This window comes from Saimiri boliviensis, chromosome 4 (assembly GCF_048565385.1).
Source record: "Saimiri boliviensis isolate mSaiBol1 chromosome 4, mSaiBol1.pri, whole genome shotgun sequence".
Classification (NCBI taxonomy): Eukaryota; Metazoa; Chordata; class Mammalia; order Primates; family Cebidae; genus Saimiri; species Saimiri boliviensis.
Genome location: NC_133452.1, coordinates 31,279,417 through 31,299,661, shown reverse-complemented (window position 1 = coordinate 31,299,661; position 20,245 = coordinate 31,279,417). Strand labels below are relative to the sequence as shown.

Here is a 20,245-nt window from a genome sequence, read left to right as displayed (position 1 = left end):
TTTCTGGAATGAAGTCAAGATCAAATCCTCTCTTCTCATTAACGAGATTAGTATGGTTCCAGAATTTGAGGTTGGAGGAAGCCTTTGACAAAGAGCATGGCCCTCATAAAGGCAACATTAGAAAAACACTGCTGAGAAGAAGTAAACATCTCAAATGTCCTATTTTTTACAAAACACTTGGAAAAATTGAGAATGAGCCTTTGATATTCTACTATCCAAAACAATCTTCATTCCTTGAATTTATTATTGTTAACCTCTCCTGCACAAAGTCAGCATATAACAGCGTAAGATTCCCTTGATTGATGTCTCCAATGGGGCCTTTAGAAGTCTGAGACACACTCTGGAGCTTGTGCTGGGTCAACTATGATGTTCCAGGGGTCAGGGAAAGATCTTGCATCAGCCAAAAAGAAAGACTCCCTTGCAGGTGTCAGAAAGGTCATTCAATGTTGGTGTTTGTCAGACATAGTCCAATATTAAAGTCTACTGGAAATCAAATCTTTCTAATAGAAAGTTTCCCAAAGCAAGACACTCCTGTCCCTCAACTCCATTTTTTGTTTTAATGATGTAGTTTTCTACAGCCCTTCTAAGGTCTCATTCTCAACGCTGCCTTTATGAGAGTCACAAGCTGTTATAACTTACCATGAATTTAGCACCTGCATATAATACCCATTTATTATCTCACGGTTCTGCAGGTTAGCCGTCAAGCAGGTTTGGCTGGGAGACTTGCTTAGGGTCTCACAAGGCCTAAACTTAAGTGTCGGACAGCCTGGGCTTTCATCTGAAGGCTGTGCAGAAATCAGCTTCCAAGCTCATTGTTGGCAGAATTCAGTTCCTTCTCAGTCTCCTACTGCTCCCTTTATCTTCACGCCAGCAACAGCACACTGACTCCTCGTCCACAGAATCTCTCGACTTCCCCTTCTGCTATCAACCCGTGAGAACTCTGCTTTCAATGCTCCCATGATTACTTTAGGCCCACTTGGATAATCCACACTAACCTTCCTGAGGTAAGGTCATTGATTGGTCACTTTAATGACATCCGAAAAGTCCCTTTTTGACATCTGATAAGTCTCTTATCCATGTAACCCAAAACCACCTGTTCAATAGCTTGACTACTGAATTTAAATTCTTTATTTTTTAAAGAGGCCACAGCTTTCTCCTCTCTTTTTCCATGTGAAGATACTATGAGGAGATAGCAGTCTGCACCCGGAAAGAGAAACCTCCCCAGAATTTGTGCTGAAACCTTGATCTCAGACTTTCAGGCTACAGAACTGTGAGAAATAAAATTTGTGGTTTATAGGTCACCCAGTCTATGATACTTTGTTATAGCAGTCCAAACTAAGATATGAATCAAACATTAAACTGTTTGTCTGTATTTTCTTGAATGGGTTCATATTTTTAGTTTTCACCACCATTCCAGGTAATAGACAGCATCACTCCTCGTCTTGAATAACTGCCTTTGGTTGACAATATCCAAGTTAATTTACTCTTACAGAATATTGTGGTACTCTATCTTAAATATAATTTTCCAGACAAAATTCTAGTTATTTTATAATTTCTTGGCATAGTTACTTCTCCTCCACAGATAATCTTACCTGGAATTCATTATGCATTTTAACTCTACAGAAACCATTTCGAGAGAAAAGCTAGGGCAAGCCATGGTATTCCAGGTATGAATAGTTAGTTTATAGCTTCAAATAAGGAGGCAGGGTAATACTTTCCATTTTGTTTGGTTTTTCTTAGCTCTACTTCATTTGTCAACTTTTTTTTTTTTTTTTTTTTTTTTTCTGAGACAGGGTCTCGCTCTATTGCCCAGGCTAGAGTGCAGTGGCACCACCTCAGCTCAGTATAGCCTTGACCTCCCAGGCTCGAGTGATCCTCCCACTTCAGCCTCCACAGCAGCTGAGACTACATGTATGTGCCACCACACCTGGCTACCTTTTGTATCTTCTTGTTTTTTGTTTTTGTAGAGATAGGGTTTTGCCATGTTGCTTAGGCTGGTCTTCAACTCCTGACCAAAAGTGATCTGCCTGCCTCAGCCTTCCAAAGTGCTGAGATTACAAGTGTGAGCCAAAATGCCTGGCCAAATCTGTTTCTGATATTAAAACAGCTGATACACCAGAATTTTCCTTCATATTTTAATTCTTTTTTCAATTATTAATAAAGTAATTCAGCCAATATTCGAGTGATTCTTGGCGTCAGGGACAATGAACAATACACATTCCCTGCCCTCCAGGTTCTTACTGCCCCGCACAAGAAAGCAGACAGCTGTATGGCACTGTGACAGGCAATGCAGAGAAGGGGTTACTCACCAGCACTGGAATATTCTAGAGAACTCCCAAGAGGAGGTAACATCTGAACCTGTAAGTCTAATCTAAACATCAGGTTGAAGGAACAGGGGAGAGGCAGATATGCCTTCGAGGCAGAGGCTCCTGGCACGTGCAAAGGAAGGTGAACACAAATGGGGAATGTGGATGGGGAAAGAGGCTACTGAGAATTGAAGTTCAAGAGGAAAAGAAGGAGGCATCCTGCCATGAAAGGCTCCTCTATCTCCTGTTAGGGAATTTACACTTCATCCTGAAGGCAATGGAAAAGTGGTGGTGGGGAACTGAAGAATTTTTAAACAGAGAAGAAACAGTTATGATCTGTCTTTTCATTCTGGATAGAGTTCGGAGAAAGAATGCTAGGTAATTAGCCTAGGAATCGTGAGTCAGGAGCCTCATAACAAAGGCCCGAGATGCTAATAGTCACCTCACTGAGGCAGTGGTGACCCAAGGGCTGGAGAAAAGGGATGGGTTCCAGGACATATCAAACAGGTGGAATTGACAAGAAATACAAGAGAATGGAAGAGGAGAAGGAAACAGTATTCTTAGTTCTGGCTACATTCTGGGTATCTTATCTCATTTGACCCTCCACAAAAATCACCCCATCGAGCAAGCAGGGCAATCACTTCTGTTTATTAGATGGCAACAAACAGCTTGGAGTGGCTAAGTGGCTTATTTTGAGTCAATAAACGCTAGATTCAGGATCAGAAACTCTGATTCCTAGGTTAAGGGTCTTTCTGTCTCATATGTAGAAATTTTACTCATGGCTAATAGCATCATGTAAGATTCCGGGCTCAACCTGAATGTGTAATCTAGTAAGATCTAAACTGGACATTAAAATAATGAGCCCCCTTACAAGACAGAAGCTGAAAAGGCAGCCTATCCGAGGTCAAGGCTCTTATAACCTTTAATAACCATAACAGTTCACAGAAATAAAGGGGAAGGAATGAAGTCCTTAATGTGGCTAAGCACTTAATTACTTAACAGACTAACAGAGTACCTCTAGGTGCACTCTGACATGGGGTCCTGAGTAATAATCAGCTTGCTCAAATGGTACCTAATACAGATAAAAACACACAATGATTTGATTGTGAACACATTTATAGAAAATGGAGAACAGATGTAATGGCAATGGAATGAAATGCATATAGCAGAACCCCAGAAAATAATCCAATGGACCTAGAAATTTAGAACGAAGAGCAGAAAGACCGAATGAAATAGAAGTCCAGTAAATATGATTATTTGAAAAAAAATACATATTTAAATAATGATTTGCTAAGAGAAATAACCTCATATTTCTAAAAATATTTTTTTTCTGTCTATGATCAATTGTCCATTCATGGGACTATGCATTGGAGTGTTTTTCCTTGGTGAGTAAATCCTAAATCCTTTAGTCAAGAGAAGTGTAGCCACTTCAGAGTGATGCTTGAGAAGGGCCAGCAGGGAATGGGCCATTTTCCAAATGGTGACCTGCCACTTCTAAGACCAAGAAGCTATATGGGACACTTCTCTCCCTTCCAGTCACCAGGAAGCTGACACTCATTCGTTCTGAATGTTTAAATTTCTAGAAACACATTAACTTTTCTCCTCCTCTATGACCAGCTTCCTGGTGTTACAAGCCATTAATGATTGTTACAAGCCATGTTACAAGCTATTAATGATTGAAATTGTTTCGTCAGATTTTTCTGTTGGAAATCTTTCTTGCCCTGGTAATTAATAGCCTGCATATTTTCAGTCCCATTGAAAGCAGTACAATCTAGTTTTACATTTTAAGTTATTCTCGAAGAAGTCTATTTGTTTTCACAGAGAGTGATGGTTAAAGTCTTTTTACCAGACTAAACATTAATATTTCATTCCTTTAATCAGCAATTATCTACTAGAATTCTTCTGGATCAAGTTAATGGACTCAGCCCTCGAGGAGCTTACAATCCAGGAGGAAAACCAAAGGACCCTGGGTACATGATGACCACACAACAGAAGAGGGTTCATGTCCCATAGAACATGCAAATCCCACTCAATGAGTCGGGTTAGATCCTACTCTCCATTTTAATAATGCTATGAAAGAAAAGGAGCACTTTGAAAGGATAAAATACCCTGCACGAACCAGAAGAGGACTTTTTGACAGACTTCATCACACGTCAATCTCAGCACAACAGATATATGCATAAAAGTATAAACTAACCTGCTTCAACATTTTCGTTCTGTCATTCCTACAGACTCCCTGCTGTTTATTTCTAAATTAATCCCTATCAATAAAGCTATGGGAATCAGTTTTCCAAAATTCCAACAGAAACTCTATCAAACTTAGTTAATAAAGCCCAAAGGTAAATCTCTGTGGCTGCATTTAGTACACAAATTGCCACTTTTAATGATAAAATGAGATGGGGTGGAACGATCCTCACTTGCATTAAGGAAAAGATGGAGGAGTCTCATTAAAGTCCATACCTTTTAGGAGCATCAAACAAGAACACGACTCACCTGGGACTGTAGTTCCCGGCAGGGAAACTTTTTCCTTGTCTTCCAGACTAAAGGTTTGACGCAGCTGCAAATTCTGTAGCTTAGAAAACAGACTTTCTCTTCCTAGGTTTACTTCTGGCCTGTGATTGATATTTCAAAAATCAAGAGAAAGTGCCAAGACGAGCTTTTACTCCAAGTGAAATGAGGCTTTAAAGCAAAGGACTGGCGCAATATCACTTGTCTTAAAAGATTTATTCTGGCTACTGGGTTGAAAGTAGGCTGTAAAGAGAAGCTATTATCATAATCCAGGTGAGACTCAGGCCAAGCAGGTAGCAGCTTAGGTGGTGAGAAGTAGTCAGATAACGGGGGCAAAAATTTTTTAAACACAGTCAACAGAATTTTCTGCTAAACTGAATGTGGGGAATAAGAAAAAAAGGTAGTTAGCTGGGGGCAGTGGCTCACACCTGTAATCCCAGCACTTTGGGAGATCAAGGTGGGAGGATTGTCTGAGCTCAGGAATTTGAGAGCAGTCTGGGCAACATAGTAAGACCTCACCTCTACAAAAAAATAAAAAAACAATTAGCCAGGTATGGTGGTGCATGCCTGCAGTCCCAGTACTCAAGAAGCAGAGGGAAAATTACTTGAGCCGAAGAGGTCAGGGCTGCAGTGAGCCGTAATTGTGCTGCTGCATGTCAGACTGGGCAACAGAACAAGAAGACCTTGTCCCCCCTCCCGAACACCACGTTCCCAAAAAAGGAAGTCATAAATAACTTCAAGGTTTTTGGCCTAAGAAACTAGAAGGATGGATTTGCCAAAGAAGTGGGGAAGTCTGCGGTGGACTAGATAGTGGTAAGGGACAGGAGTTTTGATACGTTCATGAGGTCAATTCGATATTCAGGTGAAAATGTGGAAACTGGATATTCATATCTGCAGTTCAGGGGAGGGGTCTAGGCTAGAGATAAAAACGTGGGACTTAACCAACATACACCAAAAATCAGATTGCCTTACTGTAAAACAGCAAAAGACTCATGATATTGACTAGAGAATTATCTAAGTGAGAATTTTCATCGTGCAGTCACGATCTACTCTGGCAGAGAGAGCCTGTTTTCTCACTTCCCTGTGGGGCATCCATACAGACTGATCTGATTTTAGACATCACACTGAGCTAGTTGCTGGGAGCCAAAGTCAAGTAAGAGGCAAAGGAGGGTAGCGATTCACACACAGAGGCTGAAGATCGCCTTCCAAAATTAAACAGAGGACAAAGGAAAATTAAGAGTAAAAGAAATCTAGTCAAACACAGTCCAAAACAGCCATCTGGGAGAAACCCGTGGCATGGCATGTATTAAAGGAATCTCATTTATTTTAGAGGCTCCAGCTATCCCCCAGCTCATAGACACTTTATCTTTTGCAGATAACACACCAACAATGGATGCATTCTATGATTTCACGAAGGTGAGTGACGACTGGGGAGCAACTAAGACAAACTCACTTTCAGCCAAAAGTGTGTTATCCTAAGTCAAATAACCCCACACAAATAAGGATTTATGATATTTGCCATACCAACCAACATTGACTTTCTGTGGTAAGCAGAAATGGCACTGGCTGTTTTAGCATTAGAAGTTCTCACTGGACACCGAAAAGCTGCCATCTCTATCAGCTGTCTCTATAGGAGCAGCCCTGTAAACCCAAACCTAAAAGCCATGGCAAACATCAAACTAATGTTTTATATTTAAATCATGCTTACAGACATCACAGATTTACTCATCTGCATTCAATCTTTTCAGTGTTTATAGACTCCACATTTTTGGAGACATGAACATATGTCATCTTTTTTTTTTTTTTTTGCTCTAAGTTCTGGGATACATGTGCAGAATGTGCAGGTTTGTTACATAGGTATACACGCGCCATGGGGGTTTGCTGTACCCATCAACCTGTCATCTAGGTTTTAAGCTCTGCATGCATTAGTTATTTGTCCTAATGGTCTCTCTCCCCTTTCCCCCCCCACTCCCAACATATGTCATCTTCTGAGTATGCTACTTGTTTTAAACTTCCATCATAATTTACTGCCTGACCATTTAGTTGGACAGCTCTTACACTCCCTGGCCTATTCTCTCTGAGATGAAAAATAGGCTGCCAATTACTGACAAAAGAAGAAATACAACGAGAAAAGAAATAACCCAGTGATTAAGTGGAGCTCATTCCCAATTTCTCAGTACAGCAGTCAACCTAAAATAAAGAGATTTCCACCTATATAAGGATAAAACCACCCATCCAAAGATTTCTCTCATCCTGATGTGGAGAGAGTTTGTAAAAATAAAATAATTTTATGAAAGGCACCATCTTGAGCAGTTCAAATCTTGTTTTAAATTTGTATCAAATATTTGTTCTGCCAGGAAACATTTCCAAAAAGGAAAGGTTTTGTCTCAATTGCTGTGGCAGCGAACACTTCGTTGGAGCTGTTAGTTAGAGCAGTGTCAGGATACTCTCACTGGCTTACATCGCTTTCAAAATATTTGTGTTGCTACCACACTCCTTTGCCAATATATGTGACTTGTAATACTTTTTTATTCATCTGGATGTATTTATACAACTGTGTAGGTCCAGAAAACTTTTTAAAAGTTGGCATAAAGATGCTGTGATGAAAACTGAGAAATACATCTGCCTTTCTCACTATGTAGAAATACCGTATTTGCAAATTAGGGGACAAATCGGTCTTTACTTTCACAAGCCCAAATTAGGCCCTTAGAGGGTCAAATTTAAATAACATCACTATATATTACAGAGAAAATACCAGCATCTTATGTAAGTTATTACTTAATCCTCAATATTTTATTAGGCAGAATCCATTCTCAGCGTTAAGGAAATCTTTGCTCAAGGAGTAAGCTGATATGATTAATGGCTAGAGCTGGGATTTCCTGAACATTCTTTACAAACCTGTATTAATTATTTTCGTTATTTGGGTCATGATTAGCAAGGAAACCCTGTAAAAAGTCTCTGGCTTTGCTTTGTACCCAAAGTCAGTCTTGGGGAAAGAGGAACCCCCAAAAGCTGGCAAAGCAGCAGCACTTTTACTGTGGGCAGGAAAACAGCTCGAGGTCTCGAGGCTGCAGAGACTCAGGCTGGTGAGAAGTCCAGAGCATCCGAGAGGAAGTTTTTTCTGGGGGTACGAACGGTGACTGCATGGGAAATGCTCATCAACACGCAGTGAAATAACACACCCCAAATTCTATCAAAATATTTTGGTCAGAGTTGATGAACTTCAGAGGTACTTCAAAATATCGACAAACCCTGGATACCCTTTGACATATGAATGAGCCACCTTGGGACAATACTGGCCTCTTTTGCATAAAATACTGGGTATTTTATTACAGCAAAACTTTTCCAGGAATAAAGAAGGGACTAGAGCTTCCTCTGTCCTCTTAAAATTAGGAAAGGGTCTAGATAAAGCCAAAGTGCAAATTTGTAGGAGATGGCGAAGGAAGGAGAAATGGAGCGCCCCCAGTGGGGGCGAGGTGTGTTCATATACTTCGTTTTCTTTTGCCATGCCATCCTATGTAGCTAACACCAAGGCATTTTCCGAGGCCCCTTTTTCATTTGCTCTGTTTGGAAACAGAAAAGTTGCTACTCTCAATGTCTGCTACAACCCAGTTTCCCCACGTGATCTTTTACCAAGTCAAGCATCATCTGGGCATCTGCCAGGCTCGTCAGCCAGGCTCCTGTGGGCCCCTTTCCTCTCCCATTCCCAAGAGACCACTCATCAAGTCACTGTTCATCCTCCCCTGACCCTGCTCCCACTGCTCACGTCCTCGAGCGGGCAGAGGCATCTGTCCCAATTTTTATTCTGAAAGTTGAGCAACAATGAACCTTGCCTAGCTCACTCAGTGAAACAAAATGATGAAGAACATAGATGGCCTCTTGTGGTCAGCAAAGCAGAGATTTTCTCTCTTGCTCTCAAATGCTGTCTTGCAAAGTTTCACAAGTACAAACATATGTTATCATCTGACCTTTTGAAAACGATTCTGTGTATATATAAATGCACTTAAAGTATGCGGCAACTTGTGGCTCCTAAAGAGTTCACTTAATGCTATTTATATCTTTATGTTACAAGAAGACATTCCAAAGAAAAAGTGGCAATGAGCACTCCCATTTCTCTCATCATGCACTCCTCCCCCAAGTTAGACCCACAGTCAAGTCAGTCTGGCCTTTTGTCTCAGTGGCTCTCAGGATTAACCACATCTTGACAGTAACAACAACAGCAAAAAGTTCTAAACGTAATCTAAATAAACAAGGACTGATAAATGTCACTTAATCACCAGATAGAAGATGAACGCTGCTGACATTAAACCAAATAGTTTGTCATTCTGTTGACTGTCAAATTAAGATATCTTAATTTTAAATGCAATCACTACATACAATTTTTTTTTTTTTTTTTTTTTTTTTTGAGACAGAGTTTCGCTCTGTCACCCAGCTGGGATTACAGGCACCCGCCACCATGCCCAGCTATTTTTTTTTTTTTTGCATTTTTAGTAGAAACAGAGTTTCATCATGTTGGCCAGGCTGGTCTTGAACTCCTGACCTCATGCCAATGCTTTCAGTAATTCAAGTCATTTGATGCAGTTACAACAAACTACCCCGAGCACGAATCCCTGCACAGAGCGTTCTCCAGAAACAAGCAGACCCCAAGTTCTCGCTTCAGGCAGCAAAACTCTGTCAACTGCTCTTTCAGTCGATAAGGGTAGCATCTCAATTTACAGGCCCGCATAACCTACTTAACATGGTAATCTGGCTTCTACTGCAACATATTTAAAAACCAGATTTTGACAATTCATGGAAGGAAAAGAAGAGAACTAAAAAGCATGATAACGTTTTCAAAGGAAAGACAAAAGAAACAAGGGGCTAACCGGCTTTGCTTCATTTATTAAATTCCAGGGGCTTTCCCTACCAGTTTGAAAAATGCATGTTGTTACCACTGTGTTTATTAAAAGTGCTACTTTAAATTGCAGATTGAGCAAATGGGAATTCTCCACCATAGCTGTAGATTACCCACTAACAATTATAAGCAATTTTAATTGAAAGGAGGAGGAAAGAACAAGGAAGAATTGTAGAACAATGGTTCTAAAAGCCACTGACAATTTATATAAAACTCAACATCTAAATGTATGATAGTAAAATGTCCAGAGTCACACAGATGCAATATTCACAGGGGTTCCTTTGCATTGTGACTTTTAAAAGTCTTTCAAAATGGTGCTCACGATCAACTAGCACAAACTTTGCTCACTGATTATCTGACAGCCTATTACCAGATTTAAGAAGGGGCGAGGGACCTTCCAGAGCGAATGGTTGCTTGCTAGCTAACTTGAAAAATGCACTTGTTTCAGCACAGAAATAACAAATCTGTTTCTGATTCCTAACATTATTTTCCAAATGCTGCCAAGAAAAGAATCTAAGGAATTCTTTTACATACACAACATACACGAGACAACTGGAAAGAGGCCTGTGATCTCTTCCAGGGTACACAATGAGGAAGGATAGAGTTAGTTTCTAATGTGAACTGCCCTTGTGGGAGCAGAAGCACATGCCTGAGATTGTTCATAGCTGTAATCTCCAACATAACTCTTTGCTATTATTAGACAACCTAAAGGCCTTCCTAAATCAGTAACTTGTGAAGGAGAAAAAAATATAGACAGGACTCTATCGTTCAGGGCATGCAGGCAGCTGGGACACACCCGTCTCCACAGAATTCACCGCTTTTCCACTCCACGAAACTAGATTTCTATCTCTTGGAAGCCACATAAAGGCTGAGAAAGGAAACTGGTCCAACACAAGCCAGGTTTAAAGTCCCTAGAAAGAATGCAAAATCAGGTAAAATCCATTATTAAATTCAGGAACTTAAGGTCTATCACGCTCATAAAACATAGTGAAATTATTCTTGGAGCACAGAAGGATGTATGTGTGCATCCTGTCCATATTAAAAGCAACATCAGGCCAGCCATGGTGGCTCATGCCTGTAATCCCAGAACTTTGGGAGGCTGAGGCAGGCAAATCACTTGAGGTCGGGAGTCCGAGATCAGCCTGGCCAACATGATGAAACCTCACCTCTACTAAAAATTCAAAAATTAGCCAGGTGAGGTGGTGCGTGCCTGTAGTCCCAGCTACTTGGGAGGCTCAGGCAGGAGAATCACTTGAACCGAGGAGGCGGAGGTTACAATGGGCCAAGATCGCACCACTGCACTCCAGCCTGGGCAAAAGAGCGAGACTGTGTCTCAAAAAATAAAAATAAAAGCAACATCATTTTAAAAATATTACCGCATTTTAAAAACACAACAGCAGACAGTCTGCCTTAAAAATTTCAACATTGTGTAATAATCAAACCAATGATTTTTGAAAGTACATAGTACATATTTTAGCATGGTTCACTTCTGTTATACTAATAAGGGAGACTTACCAACAGAATCCCCTTTGAAGAGGAGGATAAGCAGAAGAATGTTGAAAGACTGAGTCATCCAACAGACTGAGCTATCTAATGCAACCATTTAAATTTCTGGCTCACACTGAGTTGACTGCAGTGAACTAAGTTCAATTTTGTTTTTCGTTTTTCCCCTTCTCAGCGGGATAACAGTTCATGAAAGAAGCTGAATCGATTAAAGGAAATAAAAAGGCAACATTTTCTTTTGCATGACTGGTCATAATGGGCATGTACATTTTCAACTCTTCTACCTACACACACAAACTCATCTTAAATTTGCATTGCCATAGTATCAAAGGCATTCTCAAAGCAGCCACGTTGGATGTCATCCTTACAGTTCTCCATTAAACACACCTCCCACGCAGCTGCCCTCAAGCTATGTGATTTTACGCAAGGTCCAATGGATTGGGTTGAATAGCATCCTCCCAAAATCATGTCCCTCACAAACCTGGAATATGTCCTTAATTGGGAATAGAGTCTTTGCAGATGTAATTAGTTAAGGTGAAGTTACATACTGCATTAAGGGTGGGCCCTAAGTCCAATGAGTGGTGTCTTTGTATGAAAAACGTCTGACACAGAGACACACGCAGGATAGAAGGCTGTGGGAAGAGAGGCAGAAACTAAAGCGATGTTTCCACAAGCCAAGAAATCCCTGGAACCATCGGGAACTGAAAGAGGCAAGAAGGAGTCTTTTCTGGAGCCTTCAGAGAGAGCATGGCCCTGCTAACTTCTTGATTTCAAACTTCTAGCCTCTAGAACTGTGAGACAATACACTTCTGAGTAAGCCACTCACTTTGTCGTAATTCGTTACGACAGCTCTGGGAAACTAATGCAGATTTGTCCACTCGCCAGTGGTAGGACAATACTTTGCTACCAGTCCACAGTAAGATTAGTACAGGAAATGAGATTAAATGTTTAAGAACTTTTATAGCTGTTTGACAATGTGGTGATATCACATAAGCACATGATTTTGTTTTACAAAATATCAGTCTGTAATGGTTTGGAAATTTCTTTTAAAAAGTCTTCACCTAGAGATCGAGACCATCCTGGTCAACAGTAGAAACCCCGTCTCTACTAAAAATACAAAAACTTAGCTGGGCATGGTGGCGTGTGCCTGTGATCCCAGCTACTCAAGAGGCTGAGGCAGGAGAATTGCGTGAACCCAGGAGGTGGAGGTTGCAGTGAGCCGAAATCACGCCATTGCACTCCAGCCCGGGTAACAAGAGAGAAACTCTGCCTCAAAAAAAAAAAAAAGTCTTCACCTAAGTTAGAGAAGCATTACAAAGATAACCAGTATTTATAAAGTTAAAGTTGATGTACTATAATTCGGAAATTTGTATTCGGAACCATTTCAGAGAAGTGTAAGTATGTTCCACGTAGCTTTAGTAGTAAAACATTTTATTCTAATTTCTATTTATTTAAAAAATTTTTTTTTCAAGACAGGGTCTCACCCTATTGCCCAGGCTAGAGTGCAGCAGCATAATCACAATTTGCTGCAGCCTCAAACTCCCCTCAAGCAATCCTCCTGCCTCAGTCTCCCAAGCAGCTTGGCACTACAGTTCCATATCACCACATCTGGCTAATTTTTAAATTTTTTTGTGGAGACAGGGTCTCCCTATGTTACCCAGGCTGGTCTCGAACTCACAGCCTCAAGTGGTCCTCCCTCCTCAGCTTTCTAAAGCACTGGGATTATAGGCGTAAGACATGGCACCTGGCCTATTCTACTTCTTAGAATAATCAGCGAAAGGTACACATAGTAGTTCGCTATTAATCACATTATTTGCTATAAATCATATTATTTGATTAGCCAGAATTCACTTCCCAGACCATAATGGATCACTTGTCACACAGTGAAGGAACATACCATGCCTTTGTTAGGCACAGAGATCTTAGCTGAACTTTACAGAAATCTTCCCAAAGACTGAGTGCTCAAATGTTGCACATACAAAATGCAGTTGAGAGGAACTGATGTATCTGAGATACTTCAACAGCAAAGAGTGACTGCAACTATATGAGTTACCATAGTGACAGTAATGAGAAAGACGCCATCCTTCTTCAAGGAAGGCCAACTTGACCAAAAGCTGAGTGGACCTGGCTTCAGAAAAGAAACAGTCTAAGTAGAGAAAAGGAAATCCTACATCACTGTGGGAAGCGATCTGATTTAAATGTTTTCTTTCAGCAATTACAAGGAACAGGAACATGATTTAAACTAAAGGAAGAGCAATCATGTTTCCTTTAAAATCAATGCTAATCACAACCACATAAGCAATAGCCCCTAGAACCTTGGTTAGCCACAGACCAATGAATGAAAGCCACTTTTCCAAAGTAAGAACACAAAGCATCAACATGTAGCTCTTACTATTCCTCTGCTTAATCTCACTCACCCTAACTTTATCATGGGTTTGCCTCACTACAGAGGGCAAAGGACAACCTAAAAATCATTATTGTAAATCAAGAAGCTGTAAGTCACAGGAAGAGATCAGAACATCAACTGTTCGTCCTAGCTGCTGGGAGATCTGAGAGCAGGCTTTAAAAGCGTGCGACTGTGGACTCCTGATTAGAACACACACTTCAGCATAAAAGCACTCAGTTGTCATCACATGCCATAGGTTTGAGATTTTTAAGTTTTCTGAGTTACCACAGAAACTAAGAGTCCATGAAAGTGAGAGATTCTTTAATAAAATGGAATGGCTGTTATGGGAATGGGTGGAGAAAAATAAGTTGAAGCTGCAGATGTCCCACACAGTAACAATTCCACACCCATATTCAATTAAGAAACTGTAAACTTTAAGCTATCATTGGATCATAATGATTTCAGCTACACTGTGGAAACTACACTAGGTAGAATGTACATTCATCCAATAATACCACTGACTCTTCATACCAAAACTTTTTTAGAACAACTTTTTAAAGAAACAGTGTCACGAGAGCTCAAAATGCCTTTCATCTAAAATTATTTTTCAGAAATACTCAAATTCACATCAGCCCATGACTCCTGGGAAGTCCACGGCAACTAGATACTGTCTGTAGTAGGAATTAATTGAATGCTTGAGGAGAGAAAAATGTGATGTTCCTTTTTGTTCTTACCCCCTCAATTTCACCAAACTTGCATCTACTATATAAAGAAGTATCCCAAACACCGAATTCAATATTAAAGACTTGTGGGTTTTAAGGTGTCAAATTAAGGTTAAAACTGCAAAGGCTGGGACTACAAAATCCACGTCTATACCTCACAAACAGACTTTGTGAACAAAAGGGCAATCCACAAAGCCCATAAGCCAGGACCACTTTATTTCCAAAAACTGAAAAGACGTCAAGAATTTCCCATCAACAGAATGACATACACTGAAAAATATGAACAGAATAGCCTACTTCAGTTCCAAGGAAATTCATCCCCGTACTGCTGACCACTTCAACAATCGCACAGACAAACACACTCTCATATGCCTCCATTAATTACATTATGACAAGAGTTGGAAGAAAAACAGAGTTGAAGGAAAAAATAAATGCCTAAAGAGAGAAAATACTTCTTGACTAATCAGGGAATGACAACATATACTCATATAATCACCACCTTCTAGTACTTAGGAAATACTATAATCTATATGGGGGCCAGAACAAGAAGTATGTTCTTTTTTTTTTTTTTTTTAAGATGGAGTTTCACTCTTGTTGCCCAGGCTGGAGTGCAGTGGCATGATCTCAGCTTGATGCAACCTCCTCCTCCTAGGTACAAGTGATTCTCCTGCCTCAGCCTCCAAAGTAGCTGGGATTACAGACACCCACTACCACGCCTGGCTAATTTTTTGTATTTTTAGTAGAGACAAGTGTTTCACCATGTTGACCGGGCTGGTCTCGAACTCCTGACCTCAGGTGATTCACCTGCCTTGGCCTCCCGAAGTGCTGGGATTACAGGCATGAGCCACGGTGCGTGGCATGGATGTATGCTCCATAGTAAAATGAATTTCAATCCTAAGTTCACACAGTAAAGCTTAAAGCAATAGAATCCTTTACCCTTTTCTACTCATTCTAACCCTTTACATGAACAACTCCTTACATGAAAACTTCTCAAACGGACGCATACATCACTGTAAACTATTCCTATATTTATTAAGCTGATTTTTAAAACCTTCTTTTAAACTTTTAGCTACTTTTGTTTATAACGAAATACATATAAAGCACATTCAAATACAGAAATATCCTTTCTAGAAAAGAATTCCATCTCCCCAGCAGGAGGTCTTTCTTCCTGTTTGCAACAAAAAAGAACAATGACTTTTTTACTTTCATACTTACAAAACTCTCTCAAACTTTGATTTTTACTGAAACTAGCTCTGTGATTTTTGACTCTGATGTTAAATGAAAATCTTCCCCAAGTAGAACTCTGCCACCCAAATGGGCCGGAAGCCCCCTCACCTTTCAGGCAGAACATTCTGCAGCAGTTCCATGGAGGGGCTGCACTCTGTGGTCTGATGAAGCCTGCAGTGCTAGGCACAGCTGCCTCCCAGCCCACCTCCCCAGCACTCACTGCCAGAGAGCAGGGCGGCCAGCCAGCGCCTGTTACTCCAGGAAGCCACTGCCCAATCCCCAGCCTGCTGGGCTGTGCTGCTGACACCTCCCTATCTCTCCTAGGATATTTCACACCATGGAATGAGCCCACGATCATCTTGAAAGGGGAGGGGAGCCAGGGGTTAGCAGTCACCACTCACACGGTCCAGCCCAAGGGCTAGCCCATTTGTTTGTGCTTCTCTCTCAGCATTTTCCACTGCAGCTCTCCACGTGACCAACGACACAAAAAAGAAATCACTCGATTCAGTTTAACCTTTCGCTATTAATTATCACTTACTATTCATTGACTTCATTATTCCTTTTCTGTTCACATGCTCCCCTTTTTTTCTGATATAGAACCATATACTGATACACTGTACACTGTAATAGGACTTTGCACTCAGTTGTTATGAGTCTATGTAAATGAGTGAATATATGTGAAATGCTCTTAATAGTCTCAGACAAACCATAAGCACTAAGTAAGTGCCATCATGACTACTACATACCACTATTTAAAAACCGGGCAGGCATGGTGGCTCACACCTATAATCCCAGCACTTTGGGAGATCAAGGCAGGATGATCACTTAAGCCCAGGAGTTTGAGACCAGTCTGGACAACACAGTGAGACTCCATCTCTATTTAAAAAAAAAAAAATTAGTTGAGCATGAGCCTGTGGTCCCAGCTATTTGGGAGGCTGAAATGGGAGGATTGCTTGAGACCAAGAAGTTGATCATTGGGCAATGATCATGCCACTGTACTCCAGCCTGGGCACAGAGTGAGACCCTATTTCAAAACACAAAACACAAACAAAAAAAATAAGAAAGCTTACTTGAGTATTAGGATAAAAATGTGAAGCATGTTACACTTCTATGGCACTGTCACATTTTCAGATGAGGAAACAAAGACAGCATTAGAGTATACGAATTTCTAACTCGACTGTGGCCATAATCAGATCATTACATTTCTTCCCCTCTACTGGAAAGCTAAATTCACTCTGGCAAGTTCAAGACTACTTGACTGCAAATTCTCAAACACAGGTGGAAGTGTTAGCAGGAATCTTATGACAGATCTGAAGAGACATAGTCCACAAATACTGCTTCAGGAGCACCCCGCTTGAAAAGTACCGTCTGAACCCTAAGTGGCCCCATGGTCCTTCCCACAGAGATGTTAGAGTCTCCCGGCTCAGGAAGTGACCATTGTTCACAGGACCCGTTGCTGTTTGCAGGTCTTCCTCTTGACTCCACAGGATGCAGGAAACTGACTCACAGAACCAATCTATCTATCTGTCTGTGTCCTGGAGTGCTCACTGCCACACAGTAAGGATGCTCTGTGTTCTTTGGTTTTCCATAAATGCTTCAGCATATCCCAGTTGGGTTTCTGCTCTCTGTCACCCTGAATCACCAACAGCACCTGGGTAATAAATATGTTATCTTCCATAAGGAAGTCATTGCACTAGTTTCTGTCATCACAAGAATATATAAGAGGTCTCTGGCCAGAAGCTAGATAGGATTTAAAAAAAAAAAACTGCATGGGGAATGATGAACAGTGATATTAACTCTCAGAACAGAATGGGCAGGAACCTCACAGCTCATTTCATTTGGTAAACCACGAGGTGGTTCATTCATCTAACAAACAAGATCAAAATCAAAATATCCTACCAATAAGTGCAGAGTAACAAACAACATCAAAATCAGACCAGCTGACTAGCCTCTTCCATCTCACCATGGGACTGTCTCCATGGCTGATCTGAGTCGAAATTGTCCTCTCGTGTTCTGAGTAGTCTCTCCCATGTAATTTATGAATTGCAGAGGTATTCCTGAAAATATTCTCATGGGTTACATTCAACTTTTCGAGAGAGAGAGAGGAACTCCTACCTTGGAGACTTAAGATTTTTGAACACAGGCTAGTACACGGGGTCTGGGGGGATTACACCTATTTAACAGCACTCTGAATACTCACAGTTTAAGCCTTTTTTAATAGGATGACTTTCTTTATATGCTGGAGAGAACAGTGGATTGAAGTAAAGAGAATCTCATTCCAGTCACATCTGTGACACTATCTAGTTCAACCTTGTCCAAGCTGTGGCCCACATGCAGCCCAGGACAGCTTTGAATGTGATCCAACACAAATTCGTAAACTTTCTTAAAATATTATGAGATTTTTTTGTTGTTGTAATTTTTTAAAAGTACATCAGCTATTCTTTGTGTTGGTGTATTTAGACAATTCTTCTTCTTCCAATGTGGCCCAGGGAAGCCAAAAGATTGGATGCCTCAATAGTTGGCCTCTATAGCAGTTCATGGCCTGTAAATGTGAGCATTGAATAGAACAAGGGGACTAAACTAACTCCATCTTACCTCATTAATTGTTTTTTTGGTATGAATACACACAAATACTTCTAGGTACATTATGTTAGGGCACAGGAAAAGAATCTTTGCCTTCTTGTGGTTTAGTGCAAGAGATGAGAGGAATAAATAACTATAATTCAATGTGGTAAGTCACATGACAGAAGAATCCACAAAATTAATAATGATCAATGGCAGTTCTTGCCTACTGCCATCTAATTAAGCTATCCTTCTAAGGTTAAAGCATATATATAATTTAATGTAGTGGGTTGAATAGTGTCCACCCCAAATTCATGTCTACCCTCAGAGTATGGCCTTATTTGGAAATAAGATCTTCTTAAGTTAAGGAAAGTAAGAATCAAGATGAGATGATACTGCATTAGGGTGGGCCCTAAATGCACTAAGAGTGTCCTAATAAGGGAGAAAGGGATATACAGAGACACAGTGAAGGTCATAAAAGATGTAGGCAGAGACTGGAGGGGTACTATCACAGATAAGGAACACCTGGCACCTGCAGATGCTGGAAGAGGCAGGATAGTATTCTCCCTGAGAGCCTCTGGAGGAAGCAAGACTCTGCGAGCACCTTGATTTCAGAACTTGGGTCTCCTGAACAGGGAGAGAATAAGCTTGTTATTTTAAGCCACCACACTTGGGGTAATTTGTTACAGTGACCCTAGGAAACTTATACATTTAGCAAGGTAATAATTACATGAGATGGCATGATTTATTTTTCTTTTTAAATTATCTTCAATTTATGTTTATATAGGCTTAAAATCTATTTTTTCATACCCTTGTACTTACAGTAGCAAAATGTTATAGCACTTCTAAGCAGCACAAATACCAAATACCAACTTCTATTAAATTACTGAAATTATAGGTATCACTATCTGAAAACTTCACAGCATTAGTCTCAAGCAATGAGGAGTTTTTCTTAATGTCACATATAAGATTAGCATATTTAAAAATCCTTTGTAGGCCGAACATGGTGGCTCACACCTGTAATCCAAGCACTTTGGGAGGCTGAGGTGGGCGGATCACCTGAGGTCAGGAGGTCAAGACTAGCCTGGCCAACATGGTGAAACCCTGTGTCTACTAAAACTACAAAATTAGGCAGGGGTGGTGTCGTCCGCCTGTAATCCCAGCTACTAGGGATGCTGAGACAGGAGAATCACTTGAACCCAGAAGGCAGAGGTTGCAGGGAGCAGGGACTGCGCCACTGCACTCCAGCCTGGGCAAAAGAGTGAGACTGTGTCTCCGAATAAAAAAATAAAAAAATAAAATCCCTTGTGTTTACAGCTGTATGTTTGAGAAGAAAACATGAAATGGCATACCATTCAAACTAGGAAAAAAATAATGGATAGTTCTATCCATTAAAATTATGATTGTCTGCCACCATTGATCATTGCTACTGAGATTGAAAAGTAAGTACCTAGGACGCTTTTGTGAAAGGGAGTAGGTCCAAGATGATGCACGCTCACAGGATTTGTAGCCCTCTGGACAGCACAAAGATCTTGCCTTTGCCAACCATGACCTTAGGGCGGCAACCACTTCTCTCCCTGTAGGATTACAACATCCAGCATCATGTTAAAGTTTAACCTTATTATCTCTACAAGAGGGAGTGGTAGCCACATATGCAGCCAAAAATATTTAGATAATTATGTCTTCCAAACCACTCCAGTGTGATTTCACTTGTGCGCTTCAAGCTTAATTTTGATTTCCATAAAATAGTGGGGATGAGGATAAATTAGAAATTCGTTTGCCTAACACAGAATTCGTGCGTCTAGATCAGCTCAAAATTGGACTTCACTCCCGGCAAAACACAAAGCAAAATTACACAAGAAAAAGAGGCAAGCCGTATCTTCTCCCTATGCATCCTGACTCTTACTCTTGACAAAAAGGCCAGATAAAGATGGGAAAATCCTTCTCCATGCCCATTCACAGGTCTGCTTCACCTTGACTGCAAAGTACAGTAGTCCTCCCTTATCTGAGGTTTTGCTTTTGGTACTTTTAGTTACCCCAAGTCAACTTAGAGCCGAAAATATTAAGAGAGAGAGAGAGATTAAGACAGAGACCACATTTATATTAGTTATATTACGGCATATTGTTATAATTGTTC

At 40.6% G+C, this 20,245-nt stretch overlaps 1 protein-coding gene across 6 annotated transcripts in view; it reads right to left on the bottom strand.

Annotated features, from left to right (window-relative positions):
• NHSL1 (NHS like 1) overlaps positions 1-20,245 on the bottom strand; it is a 276,841-nt gene that overhangs the window by 106,370 nt on the left and 150,226 nt on the right. The window contains exon 1 of one of the 6 annotated variants that reach the window (XM_074397387.1): positions 15,655-20,245. This exon is cut by the window's right edge and continues 20,305 nt beyond it. The exons of the other annotated variants lie outside the window; for them this stretch is intronic. Coding sequence (XP_074253488.1) covers positions 15,655-15,904 — 250 coding nt within the window. The 5' untranslated portion in view covers positions 15,905-20,245. The remainder of the gene's footprint in view (positions 1-15,654) is intronic. 6 annotated transcript variants of the gene reach the window in all.